This window comes from Plectropomus leopardus, chromosome 6 (genome assembly GCF_026936395.1).
Source record: "Plectropomus leopardus strain MGB_pleo_1.0 chromosome 6, ASM2693639v1, whole genome shotgun sequence".
Lineage (NCBI taxonomy): Eukaryota > Metazoa > Chordata > Actinopteri > Perciformes > Serranidae > Plectropomus > Plectropomus leopardus.
The window spans coordinates 37,417,714-37,442,532 of record NC_142181.1 but is presented as its reverse complement, the minus strand read 5'-3'; the positions used below and the strand labels follow the sequence as shown (position 1 = coordinate 37,442,532).

The 24,819-nt window shown below is 41.5% G+C and overlaps 1 protein-coding gene across 1 annotated transcript in view; it reads right to left on the bottom strand.

The window, feature by feature from the left end:
* Positions 1–2,270: 2,270 nt before the first annotated feature.
* ulk2 (unc-51 like autophagy activating kinase 2) overlaps positions 2,271–24,819 on the bottom strand; it is a 51,913-nt gene continuing 29,364 nt past the window's right edge. Inside the window, exons 10-27 of the mRNA XM_042486259.2 lie at positions 24,218–24,300; positions 24,068–24,118; positions 23,877–23,965; positions 23,179–23,347; positions 20,889–20,946; positions 15,680–15,829; positions 13,317–13,462; positions 13,126–13,206; positions 11,047–11,315; positions 10,771–10,949; positions 9,782–9,891; positions 9,406–9,543; positions 9,030–9,271; positions 7,007–7,185; positions 6,744–6,862; positions 6,360–6,517; positions 6,032–6,167; positions 2,271–5,806 (exon numbers count right to left, since the gene is read on the bottom strand). Coding sequence (XP_042342193.2) covers positions 5,742–5,806; positions 6,032–6,167; positions 6,360–6,517; positions 6,744–6,862; positions 7,007–7,185; positions 9,030–9,271; positions 9,406–9,543; positions 9,782–9,891; positions 10,771–10,949; positions 11,047–11,315; positions 13,126–13,206; positions 13,317–13,462; positions 15,680–15,829; positions 20,889–20,946; positions 23,179–23,347; positions 23,877–23,965; positions 24,068–24,118; positions 24,218–24,300 — 2,422 coding nt within the window. The 3' untranslated portion in view covers positions 2,271–5,741. The remainder of the gene's footprint in view (positions 5,807–6,031; positions 6,168–6,359; positions 6,518–6,743; positions 6,863–7,006; positions 7,186–9,029; positions 9,272–9,405; positions 9,544–9,781; positions 9,892–10,770; positions 10,950–11,046; positions 11,316–13,125; positions 13,207–13,316; positions 13,463–15,679; positions 15,830–20,888; positions 20,947–23,178; positions 23,348–23,876; positions 23,966–24,067; positions 24,119–24,217; positions 24,301–24,819) is intronic.

Here is a 24,819-nt window from a genome sequence, read left to right as displayed (position 1 = left end):
TATTTATACTGCACATTATGGCAGAAAATATGGAGAAATTAAAGTTTTTTTTCTTTGTTTCTGCTCAGAGGCAGAATAACGCAGCGCAGCAGCTGATGATGAAGCTGCTGCTGTGTGACAGAGAGGAGAGGAGGAGGTGGAGGAGAGAGAGGAGGAGGTGGTGGCACAATGTTGTTGTTGCTTTTTTAATTATTAATAAATTACTCAGAATCCTGCTCTGTCACTTTATGACCCACCTGCCCAAATTCTGCAGCAACATTTAAAGCAATCCACGATTAAAAAAAATAACTTCACTGTAATACATCCATGAAAGCAATACACTAGCTGTTCTTCTGTAACACCACACATCCACTGTTCAACAGCTGAGGACTCCTGCAGGTCAGGAGGGGAATTGCACTCTGCTTTACACTCGTTTTAAGAGTATGTCAAACGTTAAGTATAATTTGTTTACTGATCAGTCATTTTTATTATCATATATTTACTTTTTCAGTTCAACTTTTGTGATTCAAACTCCATGCCCCTGAGAAATCATTTACACAGAACAGAATGCCCCTAACCCCCAAGTTTTTGGGCTGACATCTTTTAATTGTACAGTGTCATATATAACAGATAACTGGTTCCGGACAATCTGTTGGTGATATCAGGCTGCTTTAACGGCTCTCTGGTTCTTCCCTTCACTTCACAACAAGCCCTCATGTTTGGCATTTTAAGAGAGTGGAGGTCAATTTATCCTCCCTGCATCATAAAAGTGGCTAAATAACATGGTTTCTTGTCTGCATCTCGAGGAAATTCTGTACACTCTGATTTCCATGCCAAGTTTAATAAGATTTGGGGTCCTTTCATAGAACATATTAGGAGGGAGAGATCACAATGGGGAACTGATCTTGGTGTCTTTTGCACTGGACTCTTCTTGTTCTGCATTCACAATCTGGGACTTTGCTGTCCTAATTCACAGTGGGCCTGCCTTGATCCCCTTTGGTTCTGGTCTCTCGATTTATGAGTGGACATTCTATGTCATCATATCAATGAGTTGACGTGTATATGTCCATTTTCTTTTCTTTATTTTGAGTGGGTGCTGGCAGTCTCTTTGTTTATTGTCCCTTTGTTTCGTTCTTTTTGTTGGTTTGTTTTTCATTTGTTTTATTCTGTCCACTGTATTTACTTGTGTCTGTGGCTGTGCCTGTATTGTGGGCCTTGGTTGCAACTGATGTCATGATCTTGCTCGACGCCATCTTCTATCGCCATTATTATTAGTCATGCCTCCACTATTAATATACACATAGGACTGTTATTGCCGCTTACAATATTTGCATGTAACATCACATGCTATCATACATTGCATTTATTAATTTTAGGTTTATTACTACTATTGTTATATGCTATGTTATTATTACCATTATTGCTGATGTGCATCTTTATCCCTCTCTTCCTCCCTCTCTCTCTCATCTCTCTTTCTTTTTCCTGTCATTTTTTCATCCACTGTAATTTAATTATTTTTCACAACGATTTTCACAATCTATTGCACGTCTGTCCTGGAAGAGGGATTCCTCCTCAGTCGCTCTTCCTGAGGTTTCTACCAATAATACAATATGTTTTCATAAAAAAATAAGATTGTTGATTTATGTACACAAGGAATAGTGTAGAACACTATATATGATATATACTTTTGGTGGTCTTGAAGATATGACATGGATTTTGAGCTATCTATGTACTTTTTCTTGTGATTTAGTGGCTGAGTTTCCAGGTATTTTATTTTCTTGACTATTGCAGAGATAAATCATGCAGAGCTACTGCATGTATTAGACGGTCTTTGAGTTTGTGTTGATTGTTGTGTGTTGTATTGGTGTTTTAATGTGTTTAGTTGTTCTGTTAGTATGACTGTTACGGATATGTATTCATGTAATCTAGTTAATAAAAGATTGTTTATAAAAATAATGGAGACCCAAGGAGGAGTAGCTACTGTTTAATATGGCTAAAAAAGGCTATAGAGTGCTTTCCCACTGCCAGTGGAGCACAGCCGTGTACATGGCTCTGCAGCAGAAGAATCTGCCTTTCTGTGTGTGGGTGGGTTGTTTTGGTGTGTCTGTTCAATGTCACCCAGATGTTCCCATCAATGGCGAGCAGAGCCAGAGGTGATAAATACCCGTGACTACTAGTCATTTGCCCCAGGTGTGAATGCCAACTGTATTAAAAAGCCAGATGGTAGCAGGTGTTAGCAGGAGCTTTGTGCAGAGGGAATGAGGCTAAATAAAAACAAACTTAGAATAAAACACGGCAAAACATTTTATTTTTGTCTCTTTTTAATAACAAAGACAGACAGCCCTGGTGAAGGGCACAAGTATAACATTAACATTTCTCTTTGAAAAATTGGTGCTTGGAAAGTGTTGCATTTTCAGGGTCATGAGTCTGATGGCAGATTTTTTTCAGAATGCATTCAGATCAAGCTGGAGAGGCGCAAAACAATGGTACATACAATCAAGGTTCTAAAGGTTCTACAGGGTAAAATGCAGACTTTGTACCCATGCTTCATCTAAACACAGTCCATGGACAGAACAGTACAGAGCAAACACTCCGGCGGCTTTCCATCAGCTTTATTCGTCCCTCCCTCGTCACTCTGTTAACAGTAAAAGGCTTTGTGTGGTTCAGAGTGCTCATGACAAGGACGAGAGAAACGGAAACCCCGATATGTTTTAAAAAAAGAACAGTACATGAGAGAAACAGGCCCAGAGAGCAGTGGGTGCCTGTGAATGCATTTATACATTTTTACAGAGAAAGAATGTATTCACACCTGTACACAGGAGGACGCCTTCGTGTGCTTTCACAAGATGGCTCCTCCTTTTCCATCATGAACTGTATACTACTGGCCTTAATGCACACCTGGCAAGCACACGCGTGTCTATATACACTCACACATACAGTACATACACCGTTGGGAGCACAGCAGATGAGTTGAGGGGAGGCAGAGGGACAGAGGGGATGTTAGGCAGTGCAGATTGTGATTGATCAAGCATCACAACATTTGGGAAATGGAGTATGAAATCTGAAGACATCACACTCATCTCAGAAGATTATTTGAACAAATGTGTTGATCTTAACAATGAACAGTCCTGGTAGAAAGAGTTCTCTGGAAAGTTTTGGAGCTGCCATGAGTTTTGGCACCCCTGTTGTGCCAAAATAGGTTTCCTTATCAAACCCTTGGCAGACATGAATAAAATGTATCAAAGTCATTTATGTACATAGAAAGATTTGTGCTCTTTGACTGGCAAGCAGGCCATCTGATGCTAGCATCAACGCCCCCTAAACTCAAACTGTGATCTCACACGCACTCACTCCCCTCCCAAAAAGAGGGCAAAGTAATCATCACATGCACTACACACAAATATGTACACATTTGCAAACATCAAGTTTTGTTAAAAATGAGCTACAGATACTGACAGAACATAAAAAGCTGTAGTATTTTAGTCAAATGAAACATATTAAGATAACTTGTCAAGTAATGTGACCATTCAGTTTCACTATTCACTCCACCAGGGTTTAGAGAGGTGATGTTAGCTCCTCTGCCCTGTCCTTCTGAGATTTGAAGTCTTTTTTTAAATAAAGTTGGTTTAATTTTTAAGAACACCTACATCTGTCATGTCAGTGGAAAAGAAAAGGTTAGCCTTAAAATGGGCTATGTGCAAATTATAGCCCATATAATAATTTTTCATATCCCAGATATACCTACTGTATCTGGAGTTTAAGGGATATTCCAACAATCACATTTGAAGCTACACAGGTTGATATATCCTTACTAGGGCTGTCAAACAATTCATTTTTAAATCAAAATTCATTGTAGAATTTCAATACTTAATTGCAATTAATCACATTTTTAAAATCATGTTTTCAAATCCATTATTTTGTGTTACAAAACAATTATGAAGTTCATATTGACAAGGTAAAGCAATTGTTGCAGATTGTCTTAAATAGGAATCAAATGACAGCAAAAATCTGCATAGGACTAGCATGAAGTGTCTATAAAGGGGTGACTCATGGGTAACCACAGACTCCATTTTCATTAAGCTACCTGGAGGTCAGAGGTCAAGGGACCCCTGTGAAGTGGCCATTCTGTTTTTAAATTGCCAAAACTTAGCCTAACTTTGGAGCTTTATTTATCCCCCTTCCTGAGAAGCTAGCATGACATGGTACAACCTGATTTATCGGGTCTTCTAGTTTCTCCAGTAGCTCTAAAACTCAGCCTGGTACAGCCTGTTAAAGACAGGAATGCCAGCTGGCAATTAACAAAATATTACATGTTGTGCACCTATATCGCACCGCTGACAGCCCTAATCCTTACTTAAATTTCTACTATGGGTCAAGATCCTAAAACACTCCAATAACCTCCATCTCTCATAATGCAACCTGATTTTATCTGCCATTCTACTTTTCTTTTGTGGTAACGCCTAGATTTTTCTAACTCCACACTGCCTGTTTATAACACTTTATACTTATCTGTTAAAAAAGTTGAAATCTTCAAGCCAAAATTAAGATGGCCGTCATGACATCATCTGAATGACACTCAGACTTCAGAAAGCTCCTGTCGGACTCACAGAGGATATTTTTTCAATTCACAGGCTGATGCGGCCTCCCTGTGTCAAGTAAACTGATTTTCAGCTGTAAAATCTGTGACATGCCCCTTCAAATATATTCATGTAAACCAGCTAACAAGAGAAAAGTGGTTCTGCTAAACATTTCGCTGATCAGGACTGAGGAGGCCCCACAAAGCTGGGCTGTAGCCAGCTGATTTTGGCTGACAGCACTGATTCCCAGACAAGTTTCCTTGCTTGCTCGCCTTGTGGGAAATGTATGCATTCGTTGGACTTGTTTATCATGCATACAGAGCACATGAGTTTTGAGGGCGGGAGCAGGAGTGATCAGGCTTCACATTTCTATCTTCAGAACTGGTACAGACACACGTCTCTTTCTCTCAGTCCGCAGTAAAGTGCTTGAGCTAACACAAGAAAAATAAAAAACAAGCAAATCTCCAGGTTCTGTTGCTCACATGGCTGTCTGATTTCTGTAACAAGAGTTTGTTTTGTGTAAAAATCCATGCTGCTGGATCTGTTACAGTGATTGGCCGTAAGCCTTTTGCTCAATTCTTCCATTTCTTTTCACTCCAATACTTGAGGTTCAAGATAGGCAGGAAAATCAAACATCCATGTTCTTCTGAACCAATAAATAAGATAATAACAACTTAAACACAGAGTAAATTACCACTGATATCATATAATAAGCAGGTTAAAAAAAACACGAACTGCTTCATGAGGAGTCTCTTAAAGACCACCACACTGTCTCATAGTCCTGTCCATCGTCCGTCTCTTCTGGTAAAAACACATGATATCCTGAAAGATGGACATTAGTTTGTTTTATTGTTGATCAGATGGTTTTCCACCATCATAGCGTTCAAGGAAAACGCACCTGAAAGTTCATGCATTACATCCACATCTGGTTTCAGCCTTTTGTTTCTGCATCCATTGTCGTCTTTGGTTGGAAGTTTGTGCATCAGTTGCTGGTCAGCATTCAGTCTGTGATGCAGCCCGGATGATGAGAAATACAGATGAAAGCTGTCAAGGTGCTGAAAAGTGCTTCAACTGCTACAGGAGGGAACAGCAGCTTTATGACGATGCTAGTCAATAGTTTTAGGACATGGTCCCTGTGGGGGTGGGTGTGTGTGTGTGTGTGTGCGTGCGTGTGCGTGTGGGCTGCTACTCATAGAGTGTGACAGTGCAGTAGCAGAGGGCGGAGATCCTGCGGTCTACGCTCGCCTTGTCTGTGGGAAGAACACAAAAAACAACAACATATTAATTCAAGTCATTTAAAGAAACAAATAAGTTTCTTTAAACCCTGGACTGGTTATCTGGCTTGTGCCAATTTCATTCTCAGTCTGGTCACATTAATGTTTTCTGCATGAGGTCTATTGAGAAGGACCATGTGTGGTGTGTGTGTGTGTGTGTGTGTGTGTGTGTGTGTGTGTGTGCATGTGTGTTTGACTTACACTTGACCACGTTCTCGATGTCAGTAGGGTCCTGTAGGATCTTGGACAGGCCGTCCAGCAGCATGGCGGCCTTGCTGTAGCGGTAGGCTATATCCTCTGTTTGCTTGAACATCTCATCCAGAGCTGCTGACTGAACCTAACACACACAAACACACAGACACACACAGACACACACAGACACACACACACACACAGCACCACATTAGGTTGAACAGTATAGATTACTGCTGCAATTTTTTAAACATGTTGTGTTGTGAAACCTGTACCAGACAAGTCAAGTTGTCTCTCTGCGCCCTGAACATGTTTTCCATCTGTATCTGAGACTCACCATCTCCACTGCATGGTTGTAGATGAGCTTCTCTGCAGTGACGCTGTTGATTTCATCTACAAAGCGCTGCTTATCGGAGAAGAAGTGGTTGAGTTTGTCGGTGAGCCGCCGGCAGAGGGAGATGCAGCTTTTGTAACGCTCATTCAGACTCTTCACCACTGAGAGGAGACAGAGACGTGGATTGGTATTTCTGCATAAACTTGTATTTGAAAGTCAAAAATTAGTCAACAGACAGTGAATAATACATTAATAAACACAAGTAAGTTTTACAGAACTACAGTGTCTCTGTGCTGCTGATGAAGTGGATGAAATCTCAGCCATAGTTTCCAGTTTGGCACACTAGTCACAGTTTAAGTCAAGTGATGGCAGATGAAATGTCCTCACCCTGTTTGACGGCAGTGGAAGGATTGAGCTTGGCTGATTTGATCTGAGCCTTGGCCAGATGGAGAGAGGAAGCCAGGAGCTGAGCTGCCTTCATGTAGAGCACCAATTGCTCCACCTGCCTGTAGGGGGCAGCACAACCATACCATTTATGATTTCCTGTATACATCAAATACAGTATAAAATACAGCAGCAGAGAACAAAGAGCCTCCTCAGACTGTGCGATATCATTAACTGTATGAGACTACCACAGAGCCAGTGCTTACCCCCACTCTTTGCTGAGCTGGCTGATCTGGTCCACAACCACACTGTCCTGCGGAGGGTAGAGGGAGGCAGCCGACACGCCGAGCTCCGTTCCTCCGGCTCGCACTGCTGCCATCTCCAGTACGCAGTCAGTGAATGACAGCATCATCCTGAGGTGCATCAGGGTGTCTGTGTGCTCCCGCTGGACCAGACAGGACAAAGAAGACGACGAAACAGAGTTCACCAGTGAGTCATGAAGGTGTCTGAGGGCCTGCGTCCACATAGCGTTTTTTCTGACCACTGGCACCTTTTATTAGAGCGCTCTGGCTTTTTTGTGTGGCCCCGATGATGTCACTGCCCACTTCTTTAGTGACTGTATGATCAGTCAGTCAGGAACCATCACAAAAAAGACAGGAAAAACTATCTGTGGGAGCAGATCGGCTGGAAGCTGAAAGTTGTTTCAGTGCTTTCATCAGTGTACACGTTGTAAGCTTATTGTTAAATGTGTAGTCGACACTCTGAACCCTTTAACATCTTGACTGACATCAGTTTTCTTCAGTAGCATTTAAATCTGATAAAATTAGTTTAAATTCTTTTAAAAAACACAGGAAAAAAACATGTAAACAAATGTCCCACAAACTGCAAAAACACAGTAAAACGTGACAAGGAAATGATCTGAAAGATAGCTGTGGGGATTATAAGATATGAATAAAACAAGAGGGAAAATGTACAGAAAACTATATTCATGGGCGTCTGGTGTCTCAGTGGATAGAGCAGGCACCCCATGTATGAAGGCAATGTCCTTGCTGCAGCGGCCGTGGGTTCGACTCCATCTCATGGCCCTTTGCTGCATGTCATCCCCTCTCTCTCCCCCTTTCAACTATCTCTCTACCCTGTCCAATAAAGGTAAAAATGCCCAAAACATAAAAATTATATTACAGAAAATACCATAAATATTAGATTTTTAAAGCACTTTCTTGAGGGTGATTTTAATGTTCCTACCATATATAATATTTTTTTCTTATTATTTTCAGGCAAGGTTTTCTTGTAACTTTTTACTTATTTCTTGCTATTTTTGGGGCCATATCTTGTACAGCTGCTTGTTGCCTTCACATGTTTTTGGATGAAAGGAAGCCAATTTGCTCAGGTATAAAGGGGTTCCCAGCCAAGAGGAAACGTTCCCACAACATTAAGTCAAGTCAAGTCAGTTTTATTTATATAGCCCATTATCACAAAACATGGTTTGCCTCAGAGGGCTTTACAGTGTACGACATCCCTCTGCCCTTAGACCCTCACATCACCCAAGGAAAAACTCCCCAAAAAGAAAGGTTACATTAGCTAATGTAACCTACAAGTTGCAATTAAAACATTTTAATTTAATGTTCAAAGAAGGTTTAAATGATGTTCATCATTTCACATAATGTCCCCGTAAGGTTAAATGCTGACTTAACACAACTTTATAATTGCAACATTCTGAGGATGGTTTGTTGATGGTTGTTAAGAGGTGACAGATCATACAAAACATTCCCACAATGTTACATGAGAACAAAGGAAGATCATTTTCAAAGCAATAATTAGAACATGTTACTAAGGCCTGAGATTACAGACTTTTTTTTGAAAATGTAATATAAAGTGATATGTTAAAAAGAACAACATTTTTAACATTTTTTGATGTTTATAGAGAATGTCTACCCAAACTTTAATTAGAACATCCAGGTAACCAAAACAAAAAAATGTTACTAGCTGAAAATATTAATGGAGCATTGCATTGGTTGCATTGCACCATCCTCAGAATGTTTTTCGAACAAAAAATTGGGTTAACATAGAGTTACTTTAACAACCTATCTAACATGAGCTAGTGTCCAGATATTGTTGTCATAGAACCTTTGTGTAACATGTCATTAACAGAAAAGCACCAGGATGAAACACTGCCTACACTTTTTTTTGCTGACGGAAAACACTATGTGGAAACACACTCTAACTGATCATTTTCTCTGTTAAATGGTGAGAAATAGACAGCAGACATTTGACCTCACACTTCCTCACCTCCATGAGAGTCTCCTCGGGCAGCTCAGGGGCCTCAAATGTGATGAATCCCTCTAAGCTGGGAGGGGAGGTCCCATAGGGAACATAGCGCAGGCTGCTGGGTGCCCCCTCAGTCCCAGGGACAACCTGCCCAGCCCCAAAACCTCCTGGAGGAGAGGAGCCCATAGCCATGCCTGGAGGAGAGCCGACATAGACCCGACCACTGGTGGAACACAGGGAGCCAGCTGAACTGTTGGAGCCCACTGAGAGAAAGACAGGGAGGATCATGGGATAAATACTCCAAACAAATATCTTCACTAAGAACCCCTCACAGCCCTCCTGCTTCTGACTGTGTCTGACAACAGACACAAGTTCAGCTCAGATGAAATGTCCTCACCCGAGGTGGTGCGTGGTCGTGTGCCCAGATGACTGCAGGTAGGAGGAGTGCTGTTGTTTGGCGGTGAACCCACGGTGAAAAGGACGGTACGAGGACTCGCTGAACCTCCGTGAACCAGCCCACTGGGACCTGCAGGGGCTTTGGAAGGAGAAATCTGATTGTTTCCATTCTCTCATACGGTTAAGGATGCAGCTTAAATAAAGTTAAGTTAGTCTTCATAGTTACAGAAAAAAAAACATTAAATGCACTGTCAATGAACAGTTTTATTCTGACATTTTGTTTATACAGAACTTTTTCAGTGAAAGAACACGACAAACACGACTTGTGTAATTCTATACTGACTAAATGACCAAATTGTGCAGCAGTGTGCTCATACCTGTGTCCATGGGTCGCTCTGCGTTCAGGCTGTCAGTGCTGCCCTGATAGGCCTGTCCACCCAAAGTGATTCTGATTGGCTGCTCAGACAGACGACCTGTACTCACAGACCTGCAGAGGAAACCACGGGTCACGTCAGCACAACTTTCAAAAGCACACAAAATTATGTTGTTTAACAACTGTTGATACAGTCTTCGGAGGTGCCTCCGAAGGAGTCGCCTCCGTAGACCGTGTAGGCTGGGTCCTCTGAAGGATGCAGACCCTGAATTGGGACACAGCTAATAGCTTAGCTGTTTGCGCTGTTCAGGGTATTTAGTGCGTGCCACACATTGATGACGCAGTGACATTTCTCTTTGACTAATTAGTGGTCTGCACTGTGTCCCCGTCACCTTTAAGTACCTCTTAGTACCCGCAGCTGCAGCAGCACAGACCACATCATAAGGTGAAGAAGTGGTGAATTTACAGATAACAGCAACTTCATATGACACAGTCTTGTTTTTTTTGTTCTTCGGTAAAAATGTTGTTGTGCATTTGCATTCTGTCGTTAGTGCCGTTAGCTTGATTACTATATTACATGGATGCCGCCGTCACACTTAACGTCCTGCTGAGCCCCGTTCAAACTTAAGATAAAATATTTGTATTGAACTGACGAATCCGATTCGTCTGGCATAATTCTGAGATGGGTACAGCCCTAAACATACATGACATGAGGAGCATCTGATTCAAACCTGGGAATTAACACATTTTCATATGTCATATAAAACCCAGTTACATAAAGCAAGCAGGTAAATAAAATCACATTTCCAGGAACTCTTGTATCGAGTCCAACATGTAGAATAAGCTTCATTCAGTTTAAAAGCTATGTTACTGATCAATTGTACTTTAAATACCTGAACAGCATCATGTCCGTCATAACAGTGAGTCAAAGTGAAGGCAGACTTTGGGCGAGCAGAGGGGACAGACAGAGGATGTGCTTTCAGTGAGTCCTACCTGCCGAAGGTCCTGCTGGCCTCGGGAGCAGCCGGGCGCCCACTGAGGTACGGGCTGCAATGGTGGGCACAGATATCCCGGGCGTCCGCCAACGTCTTGGTTGGCACAGGGCTGTCCGCCAGTGCCATCAAGTTACAGGATGCCTGTGTTTTGGGGATCTTAAACGGTGCCGAAATGGTCTGAAAGGACATTAATACATCAGGTAAACATTAACAACTGGTATTTATGTTTATGTGGAATTAATAATCTGCACACATAAAAATATCTGTAGTTAACCTTAGTCGGGGAGCCGATGATGGTTGGCAGTGGGGACTTCTGCAGCCAGTCTGACGTGCGGGGGGAGGAACCCAGGAGCTTGGTGGGGGAGGAGCCCAGGTTCACTGGTCGGCCGAGCTGAGGGGAATGATTGCAGGAGGAGGAGGAGGACGGCTGAACAGGGTCTGACAGCTGCTTGTGCAGTTTCTGCCTGGTCTGGTAAACCTCAGTCAGGGTGGGGGCGCTCTGGAGCCGGGCCCCCAGGAGCTGAGAAGATGGGACTGGGGAACCTAGAAATGGTAGAGAGACTCAATTAGAGTTTAGTTCAGGTTAATAAAGCATATAATGTATAGCAATATAATAAGCAGCCTGTGTAATATTGTGACTGATCGAGTCTGTCTGTCTGTCTGAGGTGTCATTTCAGACTGTACTACCCCTCTTTTAATAAAATGGTCACCACAACCGCAAACCTCTTTACACAAACAGAAGAAACTGTAACACATTGATACTATTAATATAACAGCATCATCAGACACTTTAAAAAGTGCACTTTGTCAATGATGAGGTCATGACACACAAAAGAGAATCAAAACAATGCCTAACTGCAGCTAATGCTAATACTGCATCTCATATTATTCTGGCCTTTAGGCAAGGGCTATATGTATTTATATCCTGTTCGGTTTAGCTTTTTTAACTGTAACCTACACTTTTCTTTTTGTGCATCCATATGGAACATCTTACACACCCCAGCTTTGACACTGTAGGTGTTTTGGGAGAGTTCAGATGTTTTAAAGTGGGGTTGTGTGGGATACTTATCCATGGACAATATATAACATAAAGTAGATGCTGGTCGATGCACCTCACCTTTAAAGAAGCAGTATTGAGACCAACAACAGCAGCAAAACATTTATTAGCCACCTTAAAAAATCCCACCTAAAATAATATGTATCAGTTTAGGTGTATGCTATATTAAGAGTATTTTCACTGCTTGACCTTAATGTCAGACAGTGAATTCCAATGGAAAAATGAAGCTGTTATATCGCTCTCTTAAAGCCAGACTCCATTGAGAAAAACAGTGTTTAAACATTACTGAACACAGCAGCTGCTGGTCTATCTCTGCCTTGATCAGATATTTTGTTTGGGTTCTTGTGTGACTTTGGCGTTTAAAGGTTTAGTACAGATTCACAAAAGACACAAATTAATTGATTGAAGCAGCAATAGACCAGCAGCTCCTGTGTTCAGAGAGCTAAAATGACTGTTTTTCTCAATGGAGTCAGGGGCTATAATGAGAGCAAAGATGGGGAACTGAAGCTGTTAACATCTTTCTGTTGGCAATGGGCTGTCTGACAGAAAGGTAAAGGTGAAAATACTTTCAATATGAAACACATAAACTGATTTTTTTAGGTGAGACTTTTCAGGTTGGTAACCTATGTTACAATGTTGCAATACATTGCTTTGTTTCCATGTTGGACCCCAGCCTGTTTCTCCAAACTGGGGGCATGCTGACTGACATCTACTGTGTGTAATACATAAGGCGGGTTTCCATTAACCCTCAAATTGCGCAAATTGAAATTCTGTTTATAAAATATGCCTAATGGAAAAACGTCAATTTCAAAAAAGCTCCAATTTATTGCAAAAAAGTTTTATGCTTGCATAAGTGGTATTTCAGGTTATTTGAAGAAGCAATATTTCACAGCACTGCAATGGAAACACTTTTTTGGCTTTTCTAGGTCACATGATGCTATGGCTATGTGCTTGTCAGTAGGAACTGGCTCTCTCAGGCATTATGCAGCAGGAGCTACAAGAGGTGTTCCTGCATCACATAACTCTTCAAAAGTTGAGTGGATCATCCGGAAGTTTTTATTCCACAATCGCATGTCCATTATCGCTCACATAACACACCTATTTGGCCTTAGATTGGAAATAATGACGGCTAGTGCGGTGGCTGCAATAGAAATAAAGCTGCTAGTGTTTTGAACATCCATCACCATGTTCTTAGAATGTTATCGCCAGAGGAGAAGTCTCATAACATCACTCAATGTTATGAGACTTAATTAGATGTGGGTTAACCCAGTGACCAAGCAATGTAGAGGAACTGACCTCCTGAGGAGCTGCGGCTACGAGGCTCATGGCTCTGCAGGTGACAGCAGCAGTGACCCAGCTGCTCGGGAATAGTGCCCACTACAAAAACAGTTATTTTCAGTATGAGCTGCTAGACAAGTTCGCTTCATGTCTGGAAGGTGTTATTAAAAGGATGATGTGCTTAGAGACATGTCTGGACATGTCCTTACCCAGAGGCGAGGGGGAGTAGGGACGGGAGCTGCCGGTGGAGAGGCGCCTGCCTACTGTCTGAGGAACATCTGCAGAGCTGGGGGACCCTGAGCCCACCTTGGGAAACCCCATAGGACTGGTGTTGGAGCGCCTCACTGTGCCAGACCTAGACAACACAAACACACATCACAAAAACACAAAGTAAAGATAGTGCAAGTAAAATTCAAGCCATTTTCAGAGATGTGAGGAAAAGGCTTTGTCTACACCAACACTGAACTAATTCAGAGGGTTAATGATACATGAGGGTAGTGCTTCATCAACGATTCAGGTATTCAGCTCTCTCAGGTGACGTCTTTTTTCTCCCTTAGGCTCATTTTAGCCAGTTTTGCCAGTTAGTAAACCCTTGTATGGCTGCTGAGAATAGTGTTACCTGCTGCTGCAAAGACTACACAAGACCTAATGAAACATGAAACAGTCAAATAAAGCAAATATCTTAAGTACAAACAGGACACACGAGAGAACCTTAACTCAAAACCACAGAGATTCAGTTAGAAACTAAAAAAATACTGAGAGCTGAACACACAGACAGGTTCAAAAGTTTTTCTCTTGAGGCACCAGCGGCTCGGGGGATAAAGCTAGAGGCTGAGTCCTCGCCGCAGTGGTTGCGGGTTCGGCTCTGGCCTCGGGTCTTTGCTGCATGCCATCTCCTCTCTCTCCCCCTTTCACACATACACTCTGTCCTATCAAATAAAGGCGAAAAAAGCCAAAAAAATATCTTACTTATATATTTCTTAATATCTTAATTTTTTCTCCCTCTCGTCACCCGCACAGACATCAGCTGAGTGTTGTAACACACGTCAGGGTCATCAGGGGTTGGCTGTAGTCAGCGAGACCTCACTGTGTCCGGCTTAGAGTAGAGCTGGTTGGGTGTCATTTTGGACCTGCTCTAGAGATTGTTGTTTTGGGACACAGCATGTTTAACCCTTTAACAACAGCCAGAGGTCATTGTTTGCATGATCTTGTTTGAATAGATCTTAAATCACCTTAATAGCAGGATCATTCTTTTTGCAGCAGAAAGTTATGGCTTCTGTCTTCCCTGTCATCAAGTCATGGCGTTATGTTACCTTACAATGTGATGCAAATGCAGTATTTTGCCGAAATTACATCAGAATTTCCCCGTAACAGCCAGTCATTGTTGTTTGCATAGATCAATACACTTTACAAAATAGCGAGAACATTCATTCTTTTTGTAGAAGCTAAGGCTTCTGTCTTCTGTGTCAACGTTGTATACTCGTAATGACATCACTGCGTTCAGTTACATGTGCTGAAAACAACACAAAAATTCAGTGTCATCAGATGAATGAATGATGAAAGCAGATCAAACTGCCTCACTGCACTCTGCTCATATTAATAAGCATATCTCAAAAACTACATAATGTACATGGTTCAAATAACTTTGGAGTTTTCAGAAATATTTTCTGTATAAAAAAATCTTTTGGATCAATGTTTTTATATTTTGTAAAATGTGATTTAAAACAACTGTCCAATTTTTGTATTATTATTTTTAATCACACTATTTCAATACTTTTTTTTAAAAAACAATGATGTTTTATGACCTACATAACCTTTTGGGTTGTGCAGATTTTAGGGATATGAGGCATTTGAAGATGCTCCAAGAAATTACATCACAATAAGCGTAAATAAAGCTTGAAGCACTGGTGGACCATTTCTACTGCAGAGTTCATGCGTTAAAACGACAGAGGGAACATAAACCGGTGCAGCCAAAAGTGCTGATGGAAATGCCCTATAGGGGTAAGGGACAGTACTCATCCTCTACATTCTCATTCGGACAAGCTGTTACTCCAAAAACACTGTGCAAATCTTCGTTTTCATAGCTACAATTACCACAGGAGGAATAGAACAATAAAATAAGCCCAATGAACACAAACCCACCCAGAAGCCAACACAATAAAACCTTTCACTAATAAACACATATACAGCTGATTGAGGCCGACAGTGCCTTGAGTATTCTCTGTTTCAGACCAAAAACTGTATTCTTCCTATGTAACAAGGTCTTCTCATAAAACCATCAACAAACCCTCCCAGCTGTGCAGGGAGATGCCTCAGACTCAGGCAGGTACACCCTAAATCTGATGTAATATCAGAGAAACTTTATGGCTGATGAAATAACAGTCTAGGCTTTCATTAGCTCATCAAAAAGTTCACTCATGGTCAGTGAGTGCAACATTAGTCACACAAGTTCACATCAACAAAGAGGCGCCCATTCCAGGTGTTTCAATACCAATCAGTAAAAAGGTAGATACAATGAAAGTGAAGTCAGGCTGCTTCCTTCACCCTCAGACCCCACAGAGGCTGCTCTTACCTCGGGGAGCTGTACAGCGTGGTTGTCGGACTGCTGGAGAGGTTCTGCTTGATGCGCTGGTAGTTGCGGATCTGGGTGGGAACAGGAATGGGGGTGGTCTCGGCCCGTGGGGACACCATGGATGTCTGTCCGGGGATGGGCTGCAGCTGCCTAGAGGGTAAGAACGGGGAGATGAAGGCAGTTAGCCAGTCCGCTCGATAGTGCTGCTGCCTCCATATCTGCCGGAGATCTTCAGGGGTATCAACACCCATAATAACTCCAATCTGCTTGTGTAATTAATAAAATATAAAGTAGGACAAATATAGAATGTAGGGATTTTTCTTCTACCGCTTAAAGTTCTGTGATTATTTTGGTGAGAAAGCAGTTTAAGGAACTTGAGTTTGGGCTGGCTGATCAGGAGGGCAGTCAGTTGGTAAAAAAAAAAAGGGCTCACATGTAAACACAAAGGCAGCACCAATCAGCTTGAAGCTGATTCTGCCGGGGGCAGGGCTAGAGGCAGGGCCGGCCAATAGCACGTGCAAGGCTCCTCCTCTGTGTTGAGCACACACAGGAGGGGAAGTGCAGAGCGGCACAGCTCATTTGCATTCTTTTGTTATTCCAGAGGAGACAAAATGTTCCCGAACATTGAGTCATGACCGTGTCACCCACAGAGGACCTTTACGTACATATAGAATACAAAAAAAGAGGAGGAGTGAAGAAAACGGCTGTTAGAGAGCGGCACCAGTCTGAAACCAGTATTATGTAATGATGTGGAGCCTGGGAGGGTCTATAGGGGGACAGAGGAGGAGGGCACGTGAGGCAATGACTAGTCCAGACAAAGAACCACAGAGGAGTTGCTTTGCTGGGTTTCCTCAATTCTAAAATATAAACCAGACCACGTGCTTTTCATCTCCACACACGAGAAGAAGACATTTTATACAGTAACCCATGATGAAGGCTTTCTATTTTTCCCCAGGTTGCTAAAAAAGCTTCGCAGATCCCAGTCGAGGCTTAATGTGGACAGAAATGCTGTGTGCTGTTGTTTCTTTGATAAAAAAAGGAGAAAGACAATATGTAGGTCAGTGAGAAGCTGCTTTTTAAAAGAGAAGAAAGAGGAGAGAGACTGGAGCTGAAAACACTCCACTGACCTGCTTTTTTGCCAAGTAACCCTGGAGAGGGGGATGGGATCAAACAATTTTAGCCTCTTTTTTTTAAATATATATATATCGTGTCACTTCTGTATTCACTCATCCACTCCTCCATGTCCTTATATTATCTCTTTCTTACATCCACCAACCTCTAGCTTTATTTACAACAATCATCTCTCGCAACACATCTCCCTCACTGCTCCATCTGCCCAAGAAAACACTGTGCTCCTCTCCCTCCATCTATGTTCTTCCTTCACTCCAATCAATTTAGGAGCTCAGAGGATAAACAGGGCTGTGATTTAGGAGGACAATTTAGTAACACCAGAAAAACCTGTGTCAATGGTTAACTAATTAATGTAAGCAGAAAACAGATGTCACTATAGAGGGAGCTGTAAAAGGACGGCAGAGAGAGTGAGTAAAGCTGGCAGCATGAACAGTTAGAGGGGGCTGAGAGAGAACAACAAAGACAGAACAGAGTGACTGCAAAGACAACGGGGACAGAGATGGGAGAGAACACTTTAGCTTAAGGGCCCTGACACACCAAGCCGACAGTGAGCATCCATTGCCTTGGTCGCTCCACTGTGTCCTGCACCGGTGGACGTTGTTGGGCCTTGTTAGCTTTTTGTCATCTGATTCAGTATGTGCTTTTGTAATTGCTGAATAAAATCACTCTGATTGGCAGTGCAGCTCAGCACACAAGAAGGGCAACAGAATTGAGGAAAGCAAGCAAAGAGTTAAAGTTCAGAGGGCGTAAAGTGGAAACAAACTTGTTCTTTAAGATAATACCCCTTTTCCACCCAAATTAGCATGCGAACACAGGTTTTTCAGACGATAAACAAAATATGGGAGATTGACTTTATTCCCACTTCCAGTGAACACATCGCCTCAGCACAGGAGTCTGCCTTTCTGTCACCTTTTGTGTGCATTTATGTGTATTGTTTTATTAGTGTGTCCGTGCAATGTCATGGACAGGCCGGAGAACAGGTAAACAGTAGACAGCAGCAGGAACAGAGGTCTTTCAAAACCCTACAGTGGTTTCTTCTTTTTATATATCACATACTTATTCAGTCTCTTTCAAACTCGGTGCAAATGTATTTGGATCAGTGTTTTAGTAGCTTAGGAGGAGTCAGAGGGTAATTAGTGACGGTTCATCTTGCCGGTTACGGAGCTCAAATTACTGTGTTCCCCCTGGTGTTGTGTTCCCATCAATGCCGATTAGAGCCGTCGTCAATAAAAACCCGTGTCTACCGCAGAGTAATTTGACGTAGGTGTGAATGCTGATCGTACACATTTCAGTTGCATTAAAAAGCCAGATGTTAGCAGGTGGGTATGCAGGTTTTTTGTGCAGTGGAAATGAGGCTTAAGATTTAGATCTTTAGTCCTGATGGATGGTGGTGTGGGTAAATATGCTTTGAGATGTTGCAGGATTTAGAATCACCTTAACATTTAATTTCTTCTTAAACTACATTTAAGAAAAATTACAATGAAGTTACCTTGTACCTTTTTTCAACATTGGATTGTGTTGTTAATGCGCTAATTGGCTGACTAGCGTCACAATGGTCTTCCAGTTTCCCTTTTTGAATGAAGACTAAAAATGACCATTGTCTGCTAGTAAGGAGTTATTTACTCTCACCCTAACACAAAAGTAAAAATAACTTTTTGGCCGAGGCACACATAATGTGAGGCCAAACAACAGTCTCCTTAGTCGCCTATAGCTCTTTGATGTCAGTTTGGTGTGTCAGGGCCTTAAGGCTGTTTTCACATGCAAGCAGGGAGATAAAGGAAGTGTGAAGCCATGTCTGACTGCAGGCAATTGACAGACTTTTTTAATGACACTTGGGAATACAAAGACCAATTTTACGTTATGTAAAATTTGAAGAAAAAAAAAAGAAGAACCAACATTATTACTTATACTTATAAAATGCCTTTTTTTGTTAAAGTTAAAAAGTTTGATGATCAACCTCGAATGCTGTGAATAATTACAATGTTCTAATGTGGAACAATGAAGTTATGTTATCATAAAAGTATCCTTTCATTATAAAAAGCTTTTTTTCATTTGATTGGATGTTGTTCATGTTGTTGGTTCCTCTATTCTTATACGCAAGACATTACTTTTTGTAAATAGAAAAATAAAAAAGATATTGCCAATTATTTTGAGATAGAAAAAAAAAAATCATAATATCCTACATCCTATATCTTAGCATTTTAAGACTTGTGAAAGATTGTTATACCAATTAAGGCCATATTTATAGGTTAATGAATTGAATGCCCTCTGAAACTTATTAAGGATCTGCAGGAATGCTGTGGTAATAAGATAAATATGGCAGCAGGATTTCTCCAAATTTCAGACAGTAAAATACATTAGCATTAGTTTTAGTATTAAATAGGGCTGCACCTAACAATTATTTATTTTTATTGATTAATGTATTGATTATTTTTTTCGATTAATCAATTAATCTATTGATTATTTTTTAAATTGATCTTACTATTATTTTTTTATTACTCAATAACTATAACAACTAATTTACTGAAAATAACATTTTAAAACTTGTCATACATTGCAGGGCATTATTCTCCGACAAAACATAGCCCTGCCCTAACTGGTAATCTGTGTTTTACAGTCTGATATAAAGTCTCTCCTAAATAAAATTAATGCAAGAGCTTGTTCCACTAAAGTAAAAAGAAAGTAGTGCAATCTACATTTAGTAATCCAACTTAATTCACTTAACAAAAGTTACTCTGTTATAGTAACAAACCTCAAATCTAGCAGTCCAACAAAACATCTTACAGTAAAATTAGTGCAATTTGCAACAGTGCAACACTATAACTTTTCTCTAAAAGAAATAATTATAACTAGTACATTCTTTCTGCACCAAAATAGTCCAGCCATAACTGGGGATTAAGGGATACCGCTGCCTGCTGATATGAGTGCCGTATTTTCAGATTTGTAAACACATAATCCACTCATTTATGAAATTATACAAATTCCTGCACAGCTGATAACCCAATCCTGAAGAGGTTTCAAAATAAAATGCATTGTAGCAGCAACTGATGGCATTCTGTCCACAGAGACACAGTCAGATAGCTTTTGTTTTGAAAGGGAAGCAAGGAAGTTGAGGTAAAACAAACATCTTTGTATTTCCTCATCTCCGTTACAGGGAGACATTTAAAACTGCAGTATAAAGTGGTATAGAGTTAAAAGGGTAGAAGGTGGAACAGTAAAATATAACTGCTGGAGATTATGCGTGTGTATTGGGTATGGAGAGAATCAGTAGGAAATGCTCCTAACTGGATTTAAAGGTGAAGAGAAAGAGGTCAGTAAGTGCTCTCATGTTGGGAACAGCATGTGTTTGCAGTACATGTGAGCATGTTTTGATCTTCCAACACACAGCTGAAGCACAGTGAGAACACTCACACTTTGTTATTGCAGGACATTTTTGGTGAGTGTGCGTGTCTATTCTTATCCTGCAGCCCTGGTGGGTCAGGTGCTTTATTTAGCGCAGCACCACCTTGTTTGGCTCCATGTCTGATTCATAACTTGCTCATCAAGCAGACTGGGAGGTGGGCACAGAAATTCACTCCTGACAAATGGACAGTGAGTGTGTGTGAGATGTGGTGTAAAGCTGAGAGGAGCTTGTTTTGCTGGTGGTCTGAGAGACAGAGATGGAAGAAACAAAGGAGGCCGCATGAAGAGGAGAAGAAATGACCTTACACACATACTAATGAACTCAGGGCTGTGTGTGGAATAGAATGACACAGCATCGTGTCACACTTCCATTGGATAGTCTGTCTATTTTATTCTCTGACTCTTGTCAACATCTAGTTTATCCTCTATGAACTGTGTATTGTGAAAGCAATGATGCCTCCAATAGCTGTACTGCTCACTGAAGAACGGTTCCTGTAAAGATTTGCTTTCTCTTTATAGAACTGAATGTTTTTGTTTATAGCTTTCAGCATGACATCATTATGAGTCATGCTGATCGAAAATACAGGATGACAGATGACGTTGTACATGTTCAAATACAAAACATTTGGATTTCTGTACAATATCTAAATCTATATGTGGGTAGCATTGTACTCACCCTCCACACATGAGGAACTCACTGGACGGCCGACGCCCCGCTCCAACTGGCTGGTCATCTGAGGAGGGAGAGAGAAGGGAAGAATAGAATGATGAAGGTGCATCAGGTTTTACTTCAATCTCACTCAGAAAGCCAGCTGACACACCAGAACACTCTGCACTCTGTTTACTGTTTGAGTGGAGGTCTAGCAGGTGGATAGATGTGTAGATGTGTGTGTGTGTGTGAGTGTGTGTGTGCGTGTGTGTGTGTCAGAGTGTGTCCCGACTGTTAGTGGGCTGACGTCTACAATTACAGCATGATATGGTTAGCAGCTGTCTAATTTACTGGCTGGGGATTTGGTGACGTGGTATGTGTGTGAGAGTGTGTGTGCTGTAGGTATCATTGGCAGGTAGTGAATATCACTTCACTACATGTGTTTAGAAGCCACGGCATGGTGTGTCTGTCAATGAGTACAATTTCAAGACATATGTGTGTTTCTATAGAGCAGATGTCTGGCACGTATTTCAGTGTCCATAGGTCACGTGTACTTCATACAGTATATACAGTGGAGTCTGGGAATATACTAACCCCACCCACCCACCCTACCCTGCCTCCTACTGCCGGCTATGGATGCTTCCACACAGTCTGGCCTTTACTGTGTACATCATCTGTCTGCAACTGTACACTATGTAAAAAGATAAGATAAAGCCTCACTGGCACACAATTTAGATGTTGTAGCAGCACAAAGACAGAAATAATAAGTACAGGGCAGTAAAAAAATAAAAATAAGAATAAATACAACAAAAGGTATATACAACTAGTATAAGAGAGTAAAAGTGTGTGGTCATTTTCAACATGCTGGCTGTTCAGTGAGGGAGTTAGTTCATCCACCTTGTTGGAGAGCGACCTCACGTTCAAATGTAACAATTAATATAAGAAAAGCTTTAAATATTTTGTCCTTCTTGATCCTGTCTGACTTTTACACTGGCTTTCTTGTCAATCGCATCGCCATATAGTAAATGGTGAACGGACGGGACTTGCATTGTGCTTTTCTAGTCTTTTGACCACTCAAAGTGTTACAACACTACATGTCACATTCACACACGTTCACACACTGGTGGCCGAGGCTACCGTATATGGTGTCACCTGCTACTCAGTAACCATACATACGAACTCACACTCTGATGGCACAGCGTTGGAAGAAATTTGGGGTTCTGAAGGATACTTCAACATGTTGCATGGAGGAGCTCGGGATCGAACCACTGACCTTCCAAAAACAGAACGACCCGCTCTACCTCTGAGCCACAGCCTCCCCATATCCCCTCTGGGATGTCTGCCAAAGGAACTCAGCTCCATCGCAGTGGCGCAGTTGCTTGTTGTGGGTCTTAGTGACCATTGTCCAAGTAATACCGGGTAAGTAAAATAAAAAAGCACACACAAAAATACAGAAAACTCTCTACCAGTGCAACGCAACTCAAATGTTGCAGTGATGCAAACCAAGTTAAAAAAGAGTAAACAAGATACACAAAGTGCAGAGCCATAAAAGCCCATAAAAGAAATAATATTGTGACAGCTGCTGCAACAGGCTGTCTCCCGCACGGAGCCCTTAAGTTAATTTGTTAAGGTTGATAAAATGCTTAAGCTTAGCGCTGATTATGTTTAAAGTTGGGCGCTGGGCATGACAGATTATTTTCTTCTTGAAACTTGAAAATATTCACCAAGGAACTACACAGGTTGGTAAAAACACTGGAAATGCCACTAAAAATAAGCAACAAACGCCTAACCCATTGCCAGTAGAGAAGAGCTGTGTACATGACTCTGATGAGCATGCCCATATGTTTTTTTTAGCTGTTGTCTGATGTTTGACATCACAGCTGGAACGAAATGTTACAGTGGGGTTTTTTTCCTCTATATATCTCTTTCTTATTCAGTCTTACTCTCAAACTTAGTGGAGACTACAATTTTCAATGATGTTAAAGTTCTGCTTGGGCGGAGATGGATGGTATTTTCTGGTAGTGAATCATTGCATCTCACTGGTATAGGGGCTAAAATATGCATGTTCACCCGGGTGTTGTATTTCCATCATTGCCAATCGGAGGCAATAAATACCTGTGACTACTGCAGAGACTACCTGGAAGTGAATACCCATTGGTACCTTTCCCATCAAATACAAAAGGCAGATGCTTGCAGGTTAGTTGGTGTTTTGTACAGTGGGAGAGGGGCTTCAGACAGGTGAGTTACACCTGTGACTGTATTCCGGGGAAATACAGCAGTGGGTTGGTGTATTTGCATCATGTGTGTTGTCACTTACAGCTGTCAGTGGAGATATGAGGCACCAGGACAAAGTCGTCAGTGTCACAGGACGAGTTTTTGCTGCTGGTGCTGCCTGCAGACTCTTTAGACAGCTGCAGGAAGTTGGGCGAGCCGAGCGGAGGGGATGAAAGACCATCTTCTGCTAGTGTCTGCATGTCTGGGAGAGACTGTGTGTTCATGGACAGAGAGAGGGGGAGAGAGGGAGAGAGTGAGAGAGAGAGAAAGAGAGAGAGAGAGAGAGAGAGGAGAAAAAGAGGATTAAGTTGTAGTGTTCCTTCTGAATGATGCAATTAAAGCTTCCAGACAGGGCAGTGCCGACTGTCAAACTAATGTAATCATATTGTTACAGAGAACACTGACATCCTGGGAAATGAACTTGCCCTGCGTTCCCATTGCTGCTGTGCATGGCAGTAGCAGTCGCTACAGTTGCTAAACCACCAGTATTTAGATTAGAATATAAATCAAAGGAGTAAAATGTGTCTTAGCAATTTGTATTATGAAATGAATATATATATTCTGATGAAGGGTGTGTTTATTTTCCGTTTTTAGGTACTATGTGTATGTTTTCAGGCACTGCTTGTACTGAAAGGGACAATCGAAGCACAGCATGAAGGCATGGTTAATATTTTATTACCTTTGTTACAGTATAAGTGTAATCCCTTTTAATGAGGATTTATGAAGTAATATCAGACTCACAGGAGGGGAGTTGTAGCGGATGCATGGGGAGCTACCACATGAGCTGTCCGTCACTGCGCTGGAGGTGCTGGGGACTGGCACCGGACACGCTGAGGGGAACAAATACACCATTAATCATGCTTTTCAGTTGGATGATGTGAAGGTATAGTACAGCTATATATCCTGCTTGGGAATTTGACCTTTGGGCTTACATTTTTTAATGGTGGATGAAGGCTCCAGGAATGGATGGCTGAAAAACGCATCTGCAGAGTGAAATCAAGACAAATGTAAAAATATGTCAAACCTCAACAATACATTTATCGTTACAGGTTTAAAGACATGACTCTTTACATGCCACTGACCAAAGTCCATCCTGTCTTTCTGATTCCTTTGCAGCAGCCCGAGCAAAAGGTCACCAAGTTGTTGGGATGTCTCCCTTGGGATGCTGGGTAATCAGAACATGGGGACATTACTACATTATTTTTTGCATGGTGCCTATAAAATGTACAAAATAACAACACAAGTTTGCTGCATGCCACAGTGTGCACGATGGATCTAATAAAGTCTTGGTTGCAATCTGTGTCAGACTGCACAACAATAATTATGAGGCGAGTCATATGATGCTATGAATGCTTGGAAACTGTAGCCCCACAGAGTAAATAGATTGAACACCCATACTCGTGGTTCTGTGAGGCTGGACTGAGGCACAGCGGAGCTAAATGCTAACCTCATGCTAATATGCTCATGACGACAATGCCAACATGCTGATGTTTACAGGGTTCATACAGACACTGCAAAATGAAATTCAAGGGCTTTTTGAAACATGTTTTCATTTCCGAGGACTTCATTAAAGTACCTAATTAATTGACAAAAAGATACATTTTTAATTTTAAATAAATGATGCAACCAATGTCTGTCTTTAATGAAAGGTGACTTGTCACATCCTTTTAAAGCAGAACTGTAC